We start from the raw sequence: 20,810 nt of genomic DNA on the forward strand, positions 1-20,810 counted from the left end.
AAGGTTCCCTATTTAATTGTGAGTTTGGTGAGAATAGGAACTATTTTGTACATTTCTGTGTGCCTGCAGGATTTTAGAAGAGTTATAGGTATTCAATATTTCATGAATAAATAATATTAACTACAACTTATACCCTAAATCTCCTAGCAGTCTTTAGGATGATTTTTACTTTACTATAGAAACAGAAAATACTGACTTAATACATAAGGGGACATGAACTATAATAAAATGCAAATTCATGCATTCTAGTTGGATAGCTTATGTTCTCATTAAATCAATAATACCTACATAAGTATAAGACTTAAAATGTTTTAATTATAGAACTAATATATTTAGCATACTACAAATGTATTAAAAGTTGGCTTCAACCTTCATATTCAGCCAAAATTTGCCATATGACTTCAGTTTAGGTTTTGGGAAGCCTAAATAGCTAAAGGCCTACTTTAATGTCATTGATGGCACCTCTAAAATTTTGCATGATAAAAAAATATATCATTGCATCGGATGTCATTCTTTTGTTTTTTTAATGTTTATGTATTTTTGAGACAGAGGGAGACAGAGAGCAAGTGGGGGAGGGCAGAGAGAGAAGGAGACATAGAATCTGAAACAGGCTCCAGGCTCTGAGCTGTCAGCACAGAGCTTGATGCGGCGCTTGAACCCACCAACCATCAGATCATGACCTGAGCTGAAGTCGGACGCTTAACTGACTGAGCCACCCAGGCATGCCACATCAGATCTCATTCTAATTAACATTATGAACAGTATGCAAAGAAAGCTTATCATTCACATTTATGGTTAATATCCAATAAGTTACTTTCAAATGTAGGTAAGCACTCTAAATAGAACTTGAAACAATGATCGCCTTAAAATAATTTATACAATAAAGTACATAAAATGTGTTAAATAAATATATGTTAAAAAATTAATTTTAAGTGTAAGTATAAATGTATATTATCACATAAGTAGAATGATGTACTGATTAAAAATGATTGTGAAAATTATTAGTTTTACATACAAAACAATTAAGAACAGTCAAGTCATTAAATGAATATGAAACAAACTGACACTTACTATGACTAATAGAATACCTTAGCTAGGTAATTTTGGGAAACATATACCCTTTGTGTCAACAAATGTTCATAAATATTTAAGAAAACAGAATAATTAAATTATAACTCTGATACCTGTAGAAGTATTTAGGGTATGAGCATTCACAAAACTAAACAATATCTTTTAAGTTATTTATTTCTTTTCAGGCCATGGTCTTTTAGGAAAACTTCTATATTTAAGGATTTGTCTTATTTTGTTACCATGAATTAAAAAGTGTCAACTTAGGCTCAATCTTTCATAAAGTGGAAAAACTCAAAAATCACATAAAACAATGTCTAGGAGAAATCACCTTCTACCTGACATATTAAAAAATACTAAGGATTAGAAAAAAAGAAGTTAAAGAAAAATGAAGTAACCCCCTTAAAATCTTGTTCACTGACCTCATTTAAAAAGCAAGTATCCTTCAGTGCTGCAAACATGGATTAGAGTGTCTAAAGAATAAAGTGGTAGCAGATATGGCTAACAAATACTGTTACTGTACTATGCAAGCATTTACATTTTAAATACTCATATTAATAATTGCATTTTTATATAAAATTTCAGATTTCTTCTTATATCCCAGATGTAAATTTGTATGAAGCTGATATTTAGCTCCAGTCCACTGTTAATTCTGATCAGCCACTCATTTATTCTCTCAACAGCCTTGTGAAATACAAAATGCAATCACTATTTATATGAGTAAATATACTTGAAGGGCAAATACACTACTAATGGCTACATGGGAAATTAAAGAAAACAAAAGGCTTGTATATCTCACTTACAAAAGTAATTTTGTATTTTAGAATGTTTCTTATATTTCATGGTCACTATATCAGTAAGAGATATTACAACAATTTCACTATACACATTATGCCTACCCATTTAGCCACTTTACAATAGTGGAAATAAATGTGAGGCCAGAAATGAAGAATAAGTAAGTTCAATAACGCATACAAAATGTGTGCTTTCTAAAGACAAGGAAGACATAGAGTTTTACAGATTTTATTTTATTTTTTTTTTTTAATTTTTTTTTTCAACGTTTATTTATTTTTGGGACAGAGAGAGACAGAGCATGAACGGGGGAGGGGCAGAGAGAGAGGGAGACACAGAATCGGAAACAGGCTCCAGGCTCTGAGCCATCCGCCCAGAGCCTGACGTGGGGCTCGAACTCACGGACCGCGAGATCATGACCTGGCTGAAGTCGGATGCTTAACCGACTGCGCCACCCAGGCGCCCCAAGTTTTACAGATTTTAAATACAGGTAAAATCCATTTCTCCTTTTTGCAATTCTGGAGAGTATACAGACATATACAAACATAATCATATACTATGTCACAGGGGAAATATATAAAAGATAAAACAAGAAGCAGTCAAACATTTTATAATAAATTAGAGAGAAGAACCTATTTTTAAATTGTTCAAATTTAGAAGACCGGAGTGATGAATGCACAAAGGATTTTTCCACATGGGTAGGGAAGATATGTTGTTTGTTATTTCCTCTTATATGCATATATTCTGTAAATTAGATACTTTAAAATAAATTTGTTCTATTCAGATATTCCTACCAAACGCATAATAAAAGAAATTCATAATGCTTGCCTCAAAGCCTAAAGGAAAAATTTCACCCAGATTAGGAAAAATTACTAAAAGCTACATTACAAATGTTAACGTTTCATTCAAAATAAACTGTATCTCAAATACCATTTTAACAACATCATTTCTTAGGTAGCTAAAAACTTACTAAAAGTAATCTCCAGGGTATTCTATTTACTTTCTTCTTCAAATAAAGATAGCACTTCCACAAACACAAATATTCAATTATCTAAAGGCCATTAACATGCTTGTATTTCTATTAGTAAGCCTATATAGTGACTTACCAATTCTTGGGGTAGTAGTGCTGCTCTGTTCTGCAGGAGACGAAGTACTAAAAGCAGAAATTGGAATTTTCATCTGTATAGGACCTCGATTATTTGATGGACTATAGAGTCCCGATGGGCCTACTGTAGGTAAAGAAGTCCTTGTGGCTTGTACAATAGAGTGTGCTGTTGGAACAGCCTGTACAGCAAGTGTTGTTCCTAAGGTTGCAGCACTGGCAGGAGAGTTCCTTTGAATACTAGGACTGGCCACAGAAGGAACATTGTTTGGTTTAGAGGGGTTTGGCAAGGCTGGCAAGGATACTGGATTTTTGGTGAGACCACTCACAGTAGGTGGGCTTTGCACAGAAATGAACTCAACGTTGCCAGACGGTTGATTGGTCACTAAAGTCCCTGGATGGCTCTGTAGGAGTTGAGGCTGGGAGGATACCGCAACAGGTACATGCAAAATCACTGGTAAAGGTTGTAAAGAGATTGTAGGTTGGGGATTTCCACTAGGCACCTGAGTAGTAGCAACTACTGTAGCTGTGTTGGGTGCAGGAAGAACTGATGTTGCTGTCAGAGAACCCGAAGTAACTGGAGTCTGCAACTTAGGTTGACTACTGACAACTGTTGGAGGAGTGACAAGATTGGTTGAAGATACTATAGAAAGAAAAAAGAAGTCTCAGTTTAAATGGCTGTCTTCATTTATCAGCTAGGATAATACAATACAAATTTAATGCACTGCAATTGCTACAGTAAAGTCTTTCATAATACAATTTCTTCAAGACTTAAATTTTGGAAGTCTTTTTTAAACTTTATTTATTTTGAGAGAGAGAGAGAGAGACAGACAGACAGACAGAAAGCAAGCCAGGGAAGGGCAGAGAGAGGGAGAGTGAGAATCCCAAGCAGGATCAGCACCGTCAGCACAGAGCCCAATGCAGTGAGGCTTGAACTCATGAACCGCAAGACAATGACGTGAGCAGAAATCAGGAGTCAGACTCTCAACTGAATGAGCCACACAGGGGCCCCTTAGATTTTAGAAATTCTTAGAATTAAATTTATAGAAACATTTTTGCATCTATTTTTGGCACACAGCTTATGACTAATATGGAAGACTAATCTCTCAGTATCAAAACAGTGCCTGAAAATTACTATCGTCATTTCAGAGTAACTGGTAAAATGACTAAAAAACACTGAACTTGGTGAAGCTATACAGATAATTTTGAAACTACACTAAAAATATAAATGCCTTAGGACAATGACAATATGTAAACTCAAATAGACAATCTAGTTAGAATCATCACTATTAATGAATAAAGGAAGCTTGGCCATGGTATTTTATCATTCGGACCATGTGTGAAACCTCTATCTGTGGATTAAGTTTTACTGAATTACCTGGGAGGAACCAAGAAGGGGAAGCTGCCTCTACTGAAACTCTAATGACATTATACAATATAGGACATAACACACTGAAGATGGGAGATGAATTAAGAAATAAGGGAGTTAATACCAAAACCAGAGAAAATCAAAATGCTGGTCACTGAAGTTTTATAGTAATTTTGGCTCAACTATTTATCTTTCTTTTTTTTTTTTTTTTTTAACATTTATTCATTTTTGACAGACAGAGACAGAGCATGAGCAGGGAAGGGGCAGAGAGAGAGGGAGACACAGAATCTGAAGTAGGCTCCAGGCTCTGAGCTGTCAGCACAGAGCCTGACACGGGGCTCAAACTCACGAACTGCGAGATCATGACCTGAGCCGAAGTTGGACGCTCAACCGAATGAGCCACCCAGTGGCCCCTATTTATCTTTATTTTTATTTGAACAGGTTTCGAACTGATGACCAAGCTTCTTTCTCACTGATCTGTACTGTTTCCAAAACAATAGGCACACTAGAGTAGCAATTCTCAAAGTGTTATCCAGGGGAACACGTGCAGATTATTGAGACCCTCTCAGGGAGCTGGTAATATCAAAACTATTTTCATAACAGTAAGACATTACTTGATTTTTTTCACCATGTAAATATCTGCACTGATGGAGCAAAAGCAATGGTGAGCAAAACTTCTTGATGCCTCAGTACAAAAATCAAGGTATTGAGTGGTACCAAACTGTCAATACATTCTTTACCCCCAAATGTTCACAGTAAAAAACAAAGTCAGTTTCACTCAAGAATGTCCATGATGAAGTAGTAGAAACTATTATTAAATCTCAGCCCTTGAGTACAGGTCTTAGTATTCTGCGTGAAAAAATAGGAAATCTACAACAAGCATTACCACTGCATGCCAAAGTAGCGTGTTTGGCTCAAAGCAAAATGCTTGTACTACTGTTTGAGTTATAAAACTAAGGTAACCACCTTTTTCACAGAAGACCATTTTTAGTTGGAAGAATGACTTACAGACATTCTGTGATTATTCACACTGGGTATTTAACAAATTTCTTTCTTTCTTTCTTTCTTTCTTTCTTTCTTTCTTTCTTTCTTTCTTTCTTCTTACTTTCTCTGTCTCTTTCTCTCTCTTTCTCTCCCTCTCTCTCTCTTTCTTTCTCTCTTTTTTCTTTAAGTAGGCTCCACACCCAGCATGGAGCCCAAAGCGGGGCCTGAACTCATGACCCTGAGACCAAGACCTGAGCTGAGATCAAGAGTTGGATGCTTAACCAATTGAGCTACCCAGGTGCCCCAACAAACCTTTTCTTGAAAATAAACCTTGGCAGTCAAAGAAAACAACTAATAGTATTTATTGGCAATAATACAATTCGAGTTTTCAAAAAAAAAAAAAAAAATTAGAACTCTGGAAAAACATGTATCTGCCACTAAGAGCATGACAGCTTCCCAAATCTTCAAAGACATTTCTGACAAAAATCAATGTGATATTTATTTTTTTTTAAGTTTTTTTTTTTTTAAACATTTATTTAGTTTTGAGAGAGAGCACAAGAGGGAGGGGGCAGAGAGAGAGAGAGAGAGAGAGAGAGAGAGAGAGGGAGACACGAATCTGAAGCAGGCCCCAGGCTCCGAACTGTCAGTGCAGAGCCTAACACGGGGCTCACATTCATGAACTGTGAGATGCTTAACCGACTGAGCTACTTGGACGCTCCAGAATCAATGTGCTTTTTAAAAAGTTTATTGAGGTGTCAATAATAGAAGCCTTACATAACTCAGTGAGTATTTTCCAAATGATTGATGAATGATATTCGTAAAAGATCCATCCAAGACAGACAAATAGATTTTACTGAAAAACTTAGAAAAGTTCATTGATATGGTTTCACATTCTACTTTGCAACTAACCATTAATAAACTACTTGACTGTGTCAAACAATATTCACAAATCATCTAAAATGGCTAGCCCTTTTCCAAATACATATTTGTATGAGACTGAACTTTATTCAAATACTTCCACCAAAACAACAAATTGCAAGAGAATGGATGCAGAGACAGATAGAAGCATCTAGCTATCTTCAACTGTCTTAATGTTTTAAGTATAAGACAGATTTGTAAAACTCTAAGACAGCAACACTTCCACTAATTGCTTTAAGCTTGGGAAATAGTTATTTTTTCGTTAAAACATTATCTGTGGGGTGCCTGGGTGGCTCAGTTAAGCGTACGACCTCAGCTCAGGTCATGATCTCATGGTTCGTGGGTTCGAGCCCCTCATCAGTCTCTGTGCTGACAGCTCAGAGTCTGAAGCCTGTTTCAGATTCTGTGTCTCCCTCTCTCTGCTCCTCCCCCACTCATGCTGTGTCTCTCTCTCAAAAATAAATAAACACTAAAAAAAAATTTTTTTTTAAACCATGTTATTTGTGTTTACATGATACAGGTTTGTTATTATTTTTAAATGAATAAACATGTAAAAGTTTGTATTTTAATTTCTACTCCAAGTAAATATCAATTACTATAAGCCACAAAAACAAAAGTTCTTTGGGATTCTTAATAATATTTTAAGATTATACAGGGATATGGAAACCAGAAAGTTTGAGACACACTAGAGACTTGAATTCCTATATTTTCTTGCATATCTGTAATCCTGATTTTTAAATAAAATTTTGTACTCATTATTTAAGCTTAGATAAATATGCTCAGTTCCTTAGATCATTTCAGTCTCAAAATAATGTAAGAACAGAGAACTAAAGCCTTTATAAAATTCCTAAGAAAATGTTATTTTGTTGTTTAAAAATATTACCTGTATTCACAGGGGTTGGAAAGGATGTTGGTGCACTCTCACTTACATTCCTTTTGGACTCCAGCATCTGTCTCACTGTGCCTGCATTTCTACAAAATATACATATATACATACACACAAATAGTCAATGCAAATGCCATTCCGGAGGACATCAATATATGAATAGAGAAAGCAGTGGTCCATAGGGGGAAAAGGGCGACTAGATTTGGGTACTATAGCACTAAAGTGCAAATGAATATGCTGAGGCCAAGATGGCACAAAGATTTCAGCACGCTGGGGTCTATGGCATTAAGGAAGAGTCTTTCTCTTAGATTCTAATGTCCTTAACATTTTTACCAAAATACCAAACGTATATCCTAGTATTTGTAGACATTTGTTCTTATTACCCCTAATCAAAGCATTTCTCAGTTACTTTGAAAGAATTCTATTTAACACAAGTTGTTAAATCTTAAATGACCAAAGAAAAGCCTTATAATAAATTAGCAAAGCCAGTAACCAACCACAAATGAATAATTATAGCAAAACAAAACAAATAAACAAACAAAAAATCTATTTAATTTAGGATACTAAACTTCTCTACAAAATAACTAGAAATATACTCCAAAACATTCTTATAAAATAAAGAGAATCAGAACCTTGTTCTGTTAAAAATCTGACAGATTGTTTACAATTCTCACCTGTATGGCACATTGTTATTATTGCTGTTGACGTCAACCACAGACTTTCCTGGTGATACAGGTGGGTTTGGTGGATTCTGGGGGAGAAAAACACCCAGGTAAAATAAAACCCAATACAAAAGGAGTCTTTAAAAATAAGACCTTAACTAGACCTACTGTGATCATTTCATAATGTATATAAGTGTTGAATTATTATGTTGTGCACCTGAAACCAACTTAATATTAAAAAAAAAACAAAACCCTGATGTGGTTTCTCAACATATTATCTGTTACTTCCATAATATAGTAGAAAATATTACTACATGAGACAAGAATTTGAATCTTGGCATTACCACTTGTTAGCTGTGCCTTAAACAAATTAATCTGTTGAGACAACTGCTTATCATGTGAAAGATTAATATAATAATTCCTATACCTCAGTTTTTAAGATGAGTAAATAAAATGATGTGAAAACGGTTTACGTGCTGATAAATATTAATAATATGAATCTAAAGAATAACTAGACATACTCATTTAATAAATATCTAGTGAATGCCTACTATATACCATGCGTAGCAGGCACCAAATTACCAACAGAAACTCAACAAACAAGGTACAAATGTATTCCTTCCCAAAATAGGTGGTTACCAATTAAGTGGTGCCTAAGGTCACAAATCAAAATTCTCAAATCGAAATTATTTTTACAGTTATTGTTTAAAAAATAAATACTTGCCACTAGGTGACATGTAACTTCATAAAAAGATGTCTCAATTCTAAACTTAAGTATCAACTAATTTCATCCTTTACCCCCAAAAACAGGGAATATAGACATGGAATTCTTATACATGTTAATAAGCATTACTTGGGCCTCCATCAGTAATTACACTATAATTATTTACTTCTTAAATGAAAAATATAAATAACTCTCAAGACTTAGTTAAATACAATAAGTATTAAAACAAATTAAATATTGAAGTGCTTAATATTACATCAAGTACATGCTATTAATCACTCTTTTCAATCAACAAATCTTTTCTTTTTAATTTTTTTAAAATGTTTACTTATTTTGAGTGAGAGAGAGAGAGAGAGAGAGTGCACAAGGAGAGGAGAGAGAGAATCCCAAGCAGGCTCTGCACCATCAGCGCAGAGCCCAACGTGGGGCTTGATCCCATGAACAGGAGAGATTATGACCTTAGCCGAAATCAAGAGTCAGAAGCTTAACCGACTGAGCCAGTCAGGCACCCTCAATTAACAAATCTTGATGCTTTTTATAGGATAAAAGGATAATTTTCATCAACAAGTATGGCACTGTATTAGTTATACATGTAGAGAGGTCAAAAGATACAATTACAATATATTACTCTAAAGGTGTTTAAAATCTGTGAACAAAAACATATTAAACAAATAGAAAAACAAATTAAAGTAACTGTGCACTCTCAATTTTAAAAAAGTTTTTAAGGAAAACCTTCAAATAGGTCTTTTGAGTAATTAATTAGTACATTCAAAATAGTTAAGATGAAGGCAAAGAACATTTCATGGAGAAAAACAGAAAAAGGAAAAAAGCATAAATAAATACAATTGGCTTAGAACACAGTATGGTCACTGGATAGAAGTCCTTAAAATAAATACTAGTGTGGTGACATCAGCAAGATGGTAGAATTGGAAGCCCAACACCCTCCTTCTCTCATGCGATGGACCAAACTTCCTTTGTCAGAATTCCAGAAACCAGTCAAGAAGTATAGGACCCCAAGCAATAGTGAGGCCAAGAAGAGATGCATTGTAGTGAGTAAGAAAGTCTGTTGCACTTACCTACCATACCCCAAACCCCTCCCAACACAGTATGGCACAATCAAAATTCCTCACTTGTGGCTTCTCCTTTAAAAAGGAAAGAGAAGAGTGGAACATTCACGCAACATTATGGCTTTTCAGGGTACTGACCGAGGCACTGGTTTCTGTTTCACCTGACCTGAAGGAAGTAGTACATGTTGGATGTCTGGAGGCCATATGAGAACAAGTTAAACCTATCAACTTGGTACAGCACCAGAAAAATTAGAGTAGCACAGACAGAGAGCAGGGGGGACCTCCAAAACAATGGCTTATAAAATGAAAACTATAATATGGAAGACAGATGACGAGGGGGGGGGGCTCCCAAGTAGAAACAGACAAGACTCTTCAGATAAGAGATTACACAAACAACCTCAGTGAAAATGCATCTCTAGAAAAAGTTTGAGAGGTTGCTAGAGTATCTACCTGAGTTGAATAATAAAGGTCTTTTTCTGTATAAATATACTGTGAATAGACAGGGAAAGGTGGCTGTTTTTTCAAGTGCCCAAATTTCAAAATAACAGAAATAGACATACAAAGAAACAGGGAAATACGGCTCCACCAAAGAAATAAATCTCCAGAAACTGACCCTAAAGAAATAGGGATCTATGGATTATCCATTAAACAATTCAAAATAACTGACATACAGATGTTCAATGAGGTAATAGAGAACAGAAACAGAAAACTAAATGAAATTAGAAAAGTGATGCATGAAGAAAATAAGAATATTAACAAATAGAAACTAAAACAGAACCAAAAGAAATTTTGGATCTGAAGAGTAACTGAAATGAAAATTTCATTACAGGGCATCAGCACCAGACTGTACTGAGCATAATAAAGACTTAGTGAACTTGAAGACAAGTCATTTGAAATTATGGAGTTAGAAGAGCAAAAAGAAAAAAGAATGAAAAAAAGGGGAAAGAGCCCAAAGGACTTATGAGAAAATGCTGAAAGGACCAATACATGAATATGGGAATCTAAGAATAGAAGAGAAAGAAAATGAGCAGAAAGTCTTTGAATAATGGCCAAAACTCCCTAAATTTGAGGGTGAAAACTGATAATACAAATTCAAGAAGCTCAGAAACCTCCAACTAGAATAACTCAAAGAGATCTACACTGAAAAACACGGTCAAGGTGTCAAAGGTCACAGATAAGGAATTCTGAAAGTAACAAGAGAAAAGCAACCCACCACATTCAAGGGAGCTCCCGTAAGATTATCAGTAGTTTTCTCAGCAGATACCTAGAAGGCTAAAAGGGAGTGGAATGATATATTTAAAATGCTGAAAGAAAAAACTACCAAGCAAGAATACTATATCCAGCAAAACTTTCATTCAAAAATGAAGGCAAAATTAAGACATTCCTAGATAAATAAAAAGCTAGGGAAATTTATGACCATTAGATCTACAATGCAATACAAAAAAATGTTAAGAGGAGTCACTCAAGTGAAAATGAAAGGACATTAGACAGAAACTAGAAAGCACACAAAAAAGATGAAATTCTCTGGTAACAGTAAATACACAAATACAGAATCCTGCATTACTATAAAGTTGGTACATTAAATCACATTTAATTCTTGTATAGAATTTAAACACAAAAATAACCACATTTTTGTTAAAGGATACACAATATAAAAAGATATAATAAAACCAGTAACAAAACTGTGAGGAGAAAATATAAAGACTAGAGTTCTTAAATGTGATTGAAGTTAAGTTGTTACCAGTTTAAAATGGTCTATGTAACCCCCATGGTAACCACAGATAAAATACCTATAGATGATACACAAAAGGGAATGAGAAAGAAATTAAAGACTGTCACTGCAAAAATTAAAAATATATAAACAAAACACACAGAATGTAAGCAAGCAAGAAAAAAAGAGATAAAACAGTTCCAAGACAAATAGATAATAATTAACAAAATACTAATTAAGTTCTTCCCTACAGAAATTACTTTAAATCCCAATGGATTAAATTCTCCACAGAAAGACATACACTGGCTTAATGAATAAAACACAAGATCCTGCTATATGCTGTTAAAAATAAACTCACTTTAGATCTAAAGGTATACACAGGCCGAAAGTAAAATAATGGGAAAACGTATTCCATTCAAATGATAACCAAAAGAGAGAAAGGATGACCATACTTACATAAGACACAAAAGAGCTTTTAAAGTAAAAAACTATTACAAGAGACAAAAAGAACATGATAAAAGCATCAACTGACCAGATACAATATTAATAAATATATATGCACATAACATCATGGCTTCTAAATGATATAAACATTGATAGAACTGAAAAACAGATAGAAACACAACAGTGAGAGTCTTCAGTACATCATTCTATATAACGGAGAGATGATCTGGAGAAAAATTCAGTAAGGAAATAGCAAAACTGAACAATATCACAGACCAAATGGACCAAACAGACATTTGTAGAAATTTTCACCCAATGGCAGAAAAATACAAATTTTTCTCAAGTGCACACAGAATATTCTTCAGAATAGATCAGGTTACAAAATAAACTTCACCAAATTTATAAAGATGAAAATGATGAAATATCTTTTCCAACCACAATGGAACAAAAGTAGAAATCAATAGCAGAAGACAAAACGGAGAAGTTACAAATATGTGGAAATTAAAACACACTTAAAAATCTAATAGATAGGGGAACCTGGGTGGCTCAGTTGGTTGAGCGCCAACTTTGGCTCAGGTCATGATCTCATAGTTCATGAGTTCAAGACCTATGTTGGGCTCTGTGCTGACAGCTCAGAGCCTAGAGCCTACTTTGGTTCTGTGTCTCCCTCTCTCTCTGCCCCTCCCCTGCTCGTGCTCTCTGTCTCTCTCTCTCTCAAAAAATAAAATAAAAAACAGTAAAAAAAAATTTTTTTAATCTAATAGATTAAAGAAATCATAAGAGATATTAGAAAATATCTTGAGACATGGGGCGCCTGGGTGGCTCAGTTGGTCAAGTGGCCGACTTCAGCTCAGGTCACGATCTCGCGGTCCGCGAGTTCGAGCCCCATGTCGGGCTCTGGGCTGATGGCTCAGAGCCTGGAGCCTGCTTCCGATTCTGTGTCTCCCTCTCTCTCTGCCCCTCCCCCGTTCATGCTCTGTCTCTCTCTGTCTCAAAAATAAATAAAACATTAAAAAAAAAATTAAGAAAATATCTTGAGACAAATAAAAACAAAAATACAACATACCAAATTTATAGGAAAAATTTATGCAGAAGTAGTACTAAGAGGAAAATTTAGGGGCACTTGGATAGCTGTTAAGTGTCTGACTCTTGGTTTTGGCTCAGGACATGATCTCACTGTTTCGTGAGTTCGATCCCCACATTGGGCTCTGCACTGGCAGCATAGGCTCTGCCTGGGATTCTTTCCCTATCTCTCTGTCCCTACCCCTCCTGCGCTGTCTCTCTCTCAAAATAAGTAAATAAACTTAAAAAACAAATAAGAGGATGGGGCGCCTGGGTGGCGCAGTCGGTTAAGCGTCTGACTTCAGCCAGGTCACGATCTCGCGGTCCGTGAGTTCGAGCCCCGCGTCAGGCTCTGGGCTGATGGCTCGGAGCCTGGAGCCTGTTTCCGATTCTGTGTCTCCCTCTCTCTCTGCCCCTCCCCGTTCATGCTCTGTCTCTCTCTGTCCCAAAAATAAATAAACGTTGAAAAAAAAAAAATTAAAAAAAAAAAAAAAAAACAAGTAAGAGGAAAATTTATAGTGGTAAATGCTTTTGTTAAAAAAGAAGAAAGACCAGAACTCCTTGGTGGCTCAATCAGGTAAGCATCCAACTCTTGATTTCGGCTCAGGTCATGATCTCATTTTTCGAGAGATTGAGCCCCGTATAGAGCTCCTCCCTGATAGTGCAGAGGCTGCCTGGGATTCTCTTTCTCCCCCTCTCTGCCATGCCCCTTCCTGACTTGTGCTCACACACACTATCTCTGGGGAAAAAAAAAATCGGAAAAAAAAAGACCTGAAATCAACAATCTAACTTTATACTTCAAGTGACTAAAGAAAAACAAACTAAACTCAGAAGAAGGAAGGAAATAATAATGATTAAAGCAGAAATAAATAAAACAGGAACACAAAGTCAGTAGTAAAAATATCAACTAAGAGTTGGCATTTTAAAGGATCAACAAATTGGCAAAACCTTTACCTAGATTATCTATGAAAAAAAAAGAATACATAAATAAAATCATAGATGAATGAGAAGCATTACAACTGATGCCATAGAATAAAAAAGGATCATAAAAGACTACTATGAACAATTATATGGCAACAAACTGGATAACCTAGAAGAAATGGATAACTCCCTGGAAATATATAACCAAGACTGAATCAAAAATTAAAAATTTGAACAAGACCTGAATAAGAAATCAGATTGACTTAGTAATCAAAAACATCCTAATAACAAAAAATACCAAGGACTAGATGGCTTCAATGGAGAACTCTACCAGACATTTAAAGAATTAACAGCAGTCTTCCTCAACTCTTCCAAAGAATTGGAGGGAAAACTTCCATACCCAGGCCAGCATATCCTGATACTAAAGCCAAAGATCCTACGCTAAAAGAAAACTATAGCCTAATATCACTGATGAACATAGATGCAAATATCTTCAACAAAATTTTAGCAAACCAAATTCACCAGCACATTAAAAGAATTATATAACATGACCAGGTGAGATTTATCCCTGGAATGCAAAGATAGCTTGATACAGGAAAATCAATCAATGTATAAATCAATCAATCAAAACCACATTAACAAAATGAAGGAGAAAAAAACTACATGATCTTCTCAATTACTATAGAAAAATCATTTCACAAAATTCAACACTCTTTCATGATAAAAAAACAAACACAAAAAAAACCCACAACAAGTTAGGAATGGCAGTAAACTACCTCAACCTAAAAATACTATATGTCAAAAGCCCATAGCTAACATCATACTCAACAACAACTCCTCTAAGATCAAGAATAAGGTAAGGTTGCCCACTCTCATCAACTTCAGCATGGTACTGGAAAAATCTCACCAAAGCACTTATGCAAGAAAAGGAAATAAAAGGCAGCAATAGTAGAAAGGAAGAAGTGAGGATGTCTCTGTTTGCAGATGATATGATCTTATAATCAGAAAACCCTAAAAGGTACACACAAAAAAGTTTGAACTAATAAATGAATTCAGCAATGCAGCAGGATAAAAAAAAAAAAAGTCAAAATCAATCATATTTCTATATACTAAAAACCAACAGTCTGAGAAAGAAATTAAGAAAACAACCCCATTACAATATCATCAAAGAGAATAAAATATGTAGAAGTAAATTTAACCAAAAAGGCAAAAGACCTTTAATATGAAAACTACAAAACAGTGTTGATTAAAATAAAAGACACAAATGGAGACATCCCATGTTCATGGACTGGAACACTTAATATTGCTAAAATGTCCATACTACCCAAAGTGATCAAAAGTTTCCATGCAATGTCTATTAAAATCCAATGTCATTTTTTGCAGATATAGAAAAAAGCATACTAAAATCTATATGAAATCTCAAGGGACCCTGAATTGCCAAAACAATCCTAGAACAGAAGAACAAAGTTGGAGCCTCCATACCTCTTGATTTCAAAACATGTTACAATGCTATAGTAATCAAAACAGTGTGGTACTGGCATAAAGACAGGCACATGGTCCAATAGACTAGAACAGACATCCTAGAAATAAACTCTTATGTATAAGGTCAAGGGATTTTCAACAAGGATGCCAAGGCTACACAATGGAGAAAAGACAGTCTTTCAATAAATGGTATGAAAACTCAATATTCAAATGCAAAAGAATGAAACAGAACCATTACACCACATATAAAAATTAATTCAAAATAAATCAAAGACCTAAATGGAAGACCAAAACTAAACATTTCTAGAAGAAAACACAGGGAGAAAGTTTTATGACATCATATTTTGTTATGATTTCTTGGATATAACATCAAAAGCACAGGCAACAAAATAAAGCAAAACAAAGGAGGTTACATCAAACTTGAAAACTTATGCACATCAAAGGAAACAATCAACAGAGCAAAAATGAAACTTGCAGAACAGGAGAAAATAATTGCAAATAATATATCTGATGGAAGAGGTTAATAACCAGAATACATAAAGAAGTCCTACTACTTAATTAAAAAACAAGCAAGCTAATTAAAAAACAGGCAAAGGACCTGCACAATTCTCTACAGACATGCAAAATGGACTGCAAGCATATGAAAAGATGCTCAACATCAGTAATTATTAGAGAAATGCAAATCAAAACCACAATGAAATGCCACCTCCCATCCATTAGAGGGCCATTATCACAAAACAGAAAATAACAAGTGTTGACAAGAATGTAGAGAAATTAGAACCTTGTTCCCTGCTGGTAAGAATGAAAAATAGGGTGGTCTCTTTTATTAAAAAGTTTTTTAATAAAAAGTCTCTTTTATTTTGAGGCTCCTCAAAAAACTAAAATCAAATTACTATTTCACTTTCCAGTAGATATCCAAAAGACTTGAAACCAGGATCTCAAAGAGGTATCTGCATACCAATGTTCATTGTAGCATTATTCACAAAAGAGCCAGGAGATGAAATCAGCCCAAATATCCATCAATAAATGAATGGATAAAGAAAATGTGGTGTATACTATATACATACAATAGAATATTATTCAACCTTTAAAAAGGAAATCTTGTCACATGCTACAATACAGATGAGCCAAAAAAACAAATACTATATATAATTTCACTTAAGAGGTATTTAGAGTAGTCAAATCATGGAAACAAAAAGTATCCAAGTGCTGAAGGGAGGGGAAACTAGAGTACTTGTTCTATGGTTCAGAGTTCCAGTTTTGCAAGAAGACAAATGTCTAAAGATCTATTACACAATGATGTTATTAATATAGTTAAAACTACTTAACTATGAAGTTAAAAATGATATATTTTATGTTACGTGTTTGTAGCACAATTAAAAAAAAAACAAAACATTTTTAAATAAAAAATTCAAACGCAGAATTTAGATTTAATCTAAAATTTTACTGAATCAATTACATCATTGATTTTCATAGATAAAGAATGAGAAATATCTTTACATTTCTTTTATAGTAAGAACTAGAAAGGATATAAATTAGAGATAGCAATTGTAAGGCAATAAATGTGGACTTAATAGTAAACTGCCTATGAGGGTTTTCTGCTTTTAAAACCTAAAACGGAAAATGTTTTAAGACAAACCTGCATGGTGGGGTTTGTTTTTAACTGGTTAATATCAGAGGACCAAGGAGCAAATCTAAATAGAAGAAAAGCACTTAAAGTATTATTGTTTATTTATTTTAATAAGGGCGAGAACTAAGTTCTAAACTTTCATTCTGTATCTCTCCTGTTTTCAAAATCTAGCATGACACAGATGTAAAATTATAGTGGATACCATAGTTAAAGGGAATTAGGACATGAAAGAACAAATTCTTGAGATTTCTAGAAATCGCTGTTACAAGAAAATATCAACAAGAATAGGTAGAAAGATGTCCCAGTTTTGGCATAAAAAACTGGCCTTACCCAAAAGCTAATTGAGGAAGGAACAAAATTTGAAAGTTTGAAGACCACCTCAATATTTTTCTTCAAGTACCACATACCCTAATTGTTCAAATTAACCTTTTCCAATATTTAGGAATTATACAGTGTTTGTCATTTCCATTATACTTTTAACTCTCCATAACAAACCTCTCAGGCACTGTAATATTTTCATTTTTATTCCTTAAAGTTTGTGACTGCCTACAGCCTTTGAATAAATTAAACAAAAAGAACTAGAAAGTAGTTTTGAAGACAAACTCGACATACACAAACACTGGAAAAGTATATAGTGCGCAGTATGCTGCGTAGTTCAGACATAAAAGGGAAAAAGTGGAAATTCACATTGTATAAAAAACAAAGGAAAAATTACAAAGCCCTCTGTTTGGTTCAAGAATAGCAAATAAAAAAGGGTAAAAAAGGGGTGCCTCAGTCAGTTAAGTGTCTGACTTCAGCTCAGGTCACAATTTCACAGTTAATGAGTTTCAGCCCCGTGTCGGGCTCTGTGCCAACAGCTCAGATCCTGGAGTCTGCTTCAGATTCTGTGTCTCCCTCTCTCTCTGTCCCTCCCCTGCTCGTGCTCTCTCTCTCTTTCTCAAAAATAAACATTAAAAAAAATTGTTTTAAAGGCTAAAAAAAAGGTTTACATAAATTTTCTAAAATAAGAAGACAAATAGTTCAATTTTTATATTATGTAAAAAAAACAAAAGCTGAGACAAATGGAGTTCAGAATCTAAGAATTAATTATAATAATTAAAGAAGCTATAATAAAAAAAAATCTTTGGGTACGGCCAATGGAGGGTTTGGTGGGATTAGTCTGTGTAGAACAAAGATAAAAACTATCAGTTGCTCAAGGAAAAAGAGCAACCAGAGCTTAAAAAGTTAGGTAAAAGGAATACAGAGATGAACAACCGATCTGTGGTTGCCAGGGAACAGGAGTGGGTAGGTATGGGAAATGAGATAGGTTGAAACTATAAAATGGCAGGATGAGGGAGTCCCTTCATGGTGATGGAACAGTTCTAGATCTTGACTGTGGTAGAGGTTACATAAATCTGTACGTGGGATCAATGTGTACATGCACACACACACACACACACACACACAATGAATTCATGAAAAAACTGGTCTACATTTTGCAGAAATGATTAAGGTCTACAGACTACTTAACAGAATTGTACCAATATCTTGGTTTTGATATTGCACAACAGTTATTCAAGATTTCACCACTATGGGAAGCTATGTGAAAAGTTCACAGGAGTCTATGTAGTATTGCTACAACTTCTTATTAATCTATAATTATTTCAAAATGGTTTTATTTAAAGTCAAGTAAAGAAGATATGAAATGAATGAAAACAGGAAAATCCTACAGTAATAATTACTATTGAAATAACCGTTATTGGCAATTGGTAAGTGCCAGACAATGTTGCTTTCATGACAAAGAAATGTAATGTACCATAATAGAAAAAGTCAAGAGGAAAATAAAGATATTAAACTGAAAACTATAATGCAATATACAAGTACGATATTAAAAATTTGTATTACAGGAGTGCCTGGGTGGCTCAGTCAGTTAAGCATCTGACTCTTGATTTCGGCTCAAGTCATGATCTCACGGGTCCATGAGACTGGGCCCCGTGTCAGGCTCAGAGTTCACAGCATGGTGCCTGCTTAAGATTCCCTCTCTCCCTCTCTCTGTGTCCCTCCCTTACCCGTGCTCTCTCTTCCTCTCTCAAAATAAATAAATAAATAAATATTCTTTAAAAATATATGTATTACAGGGGCGCCTGTGTGGCTCGGTCGGTTAAGCATCCAACTTCGGCTCAGGTTATGATCTCACAGTTTGTGGGTTCGAGCCCCGCATTGGGCTCTGTGCTGACAGCTCAGAGCCTGGAGCCTGCTTCGGATTCTGTGTCTCCTTCTCTCTCTGCCCCTCCCCCACTCATGCTCTGTCTCTCTCTTTCTCTCTCTCAAAAATAAACAAACATTAAAAAAAATTAAAAAAATATATATATATATGTATTACAGAATAACTAAGGAAACAACAAAAAGCAAAAGGTAGACTATACACTGGAGTTTTATGTTATGCTATGATCTTTGCACTTAACCACCTGAGGTAAGCAAAGATGAGAAGGGGCCACTCCAGGCAATGGTACACTAACGCACCTTGGAGGAAATAAGAGACAAAAATAGGACCCTGGCAAGAATGTAAAAAGAAAGAAACATGAGAAGATAAATCCCAAAAACAAAATTTTAAAAATGAAACAAAACATAACTTCAGGAATACTATAAAATAGATTAATATAAGTGTTGATATATGAAAACAGTAATTGAGGATTAGAAAAGGGTTAATATTAGCTTCAGAATTGCAGCTTCTGAAAAAACATATAGGAAGTACAAAGTAGGAAAGCAAATTTCAGACCTGTAATAAAGGAAGAATTTCTTCCCAGCTCATGATTATCCAAGTACCACTTAGAGCTCAATATTAATTATACAAGAATAGAAATTCTTACTTCTTGTCTTTTCTTAAGATCTTCTTTGGCTGCTCCAAAGCGTTTGGTTAACCTCGCTATCTTGGCCTAAAAAAACCAAATGTGAAACAAAAATCAAGTAACATATGGTATCAGAAAGGAACTCATGCATACATAACAAGAAACCCAGAAATAAAAGGATTGTCAGAAGATAACCAACAGCAAAGAAAATAAGGCAAGCTGATTATAAAATACATTAATTGGAAAATACAGAAAATCATAATGAACACTAAAATGACCTTTGAACTTGATACCTAGAGGTAAACACTCTTGATTTTAGAACATTAGTTTTTTTTCCTCCTAGAACTCACAAACCAGTACATTTCTAAATATGTATAATTGTGGGGATTTTTTTTGCTGTTATGTTTTAATATGTTGTAACCACACAATTTTCTGAGAATTGTATACTAATACAACTATAAGTCATAAAATATCCAATGCCAATACTGCTTGTGGATATACACATAATATATTGAATCATTATTTATACACTCTACTTCCCAGTGGAAATGTTTCATGTTTCTCAATGTACTGCTATAGTCAAATAACAATGCAATTAATAATTTTGTTCTTTCAGATTATTTCCTTGGGTAGTACTCACACAGGTGTACCTTCTGAGACAGAATAGCTCTTATCTAAATAATTATTCTTATCTAAATGATAATTGATAACTAAATTATCTAATAATTATCAAATATCTAAATTTCTTTTTCAGAACAGCTTTGCTAATTTATACTTTCAACAGCAGTATATATGACTACTCATATATTATTCTGTGAAACACTTAATAGTGTTAATTTAAAATAACCTAACAAAAACGTTATCTTACTACTAACATTTCAATATAATTATTTTATTAATCACTTGCACTGCTTCTATAAAATGCCTGATCACATATTTTGCCCAAATACATATTCACAGAAAATTTAAGAAAACAAACAGAAAAGAAAAAACAGAAAAATACCTCAACACCACATGAATATTTTGTATTTAAGTCTTTTACTAAGGCATAGATGTGATACTCAACTGTTTTTGTTGCTGTTAACTGCTGCTGCCATCTTATGTTAAATATATTTTCAAGAAATTTAAAATAAACTTGAGTGTGTTCATGAGACCTGCCT

General features: G+C 34.3%; 1 protein-coding gene across 4 annotated transcripts in view; it reads right to left on the bottom strand.

Moving 5' to 3' along the window:
• ATF7IP (activating transcription factor 7 interacting protein) overlaps nucleotides 1–20,810 on the bottom strand; it is a 124,788-nt gene that overhangs the window by 22,827 nt on the left and 81,151 nt on the right. For all 4 annotated transcript variants that reach the window (XM_025930107.2, XM_086714019.1, XM_086714018.1 and 1 more), the window contains exons 6-9: nucleotides 19,672–19,737; nucleotides 7,794–7,870; nucleotides 7,117–7,205; nucleotides 2,967–3,605 (exon numbers count right to left, since the gene is read on the bottom strand). In XM_025930107.2, coding sequence (XP_025785892.2) covers nucleotides 2,967–3,605; nucleotides 7,117–7,205; nucleotides 7,794–7,870; nucleotides 19,672–19,737 — 871 coding nt within the window. The remainder of the gene's footprint in view (nucleotides 1–2,966; nucleotides 3,606–7,116; nucleotides 7,206–7,793; nucleotides 7,871–19,671; nucleotides 19,738–20,810) is intronic.

This window comes from Puma concolor, chromosome B4 (assembly GCF_028749965.1).
Source record: "Puma concolor isolate L17-30 chromosome B4, mPumCon1.1.hap2, whole genome shotgun sequence".
In the NCBI taxonomy this organism is placed as follows: Eukaryota; Metazoa; Chordata; class Mammalia; order Carnivora; family Felidae; genus Puma; species Puma concolor.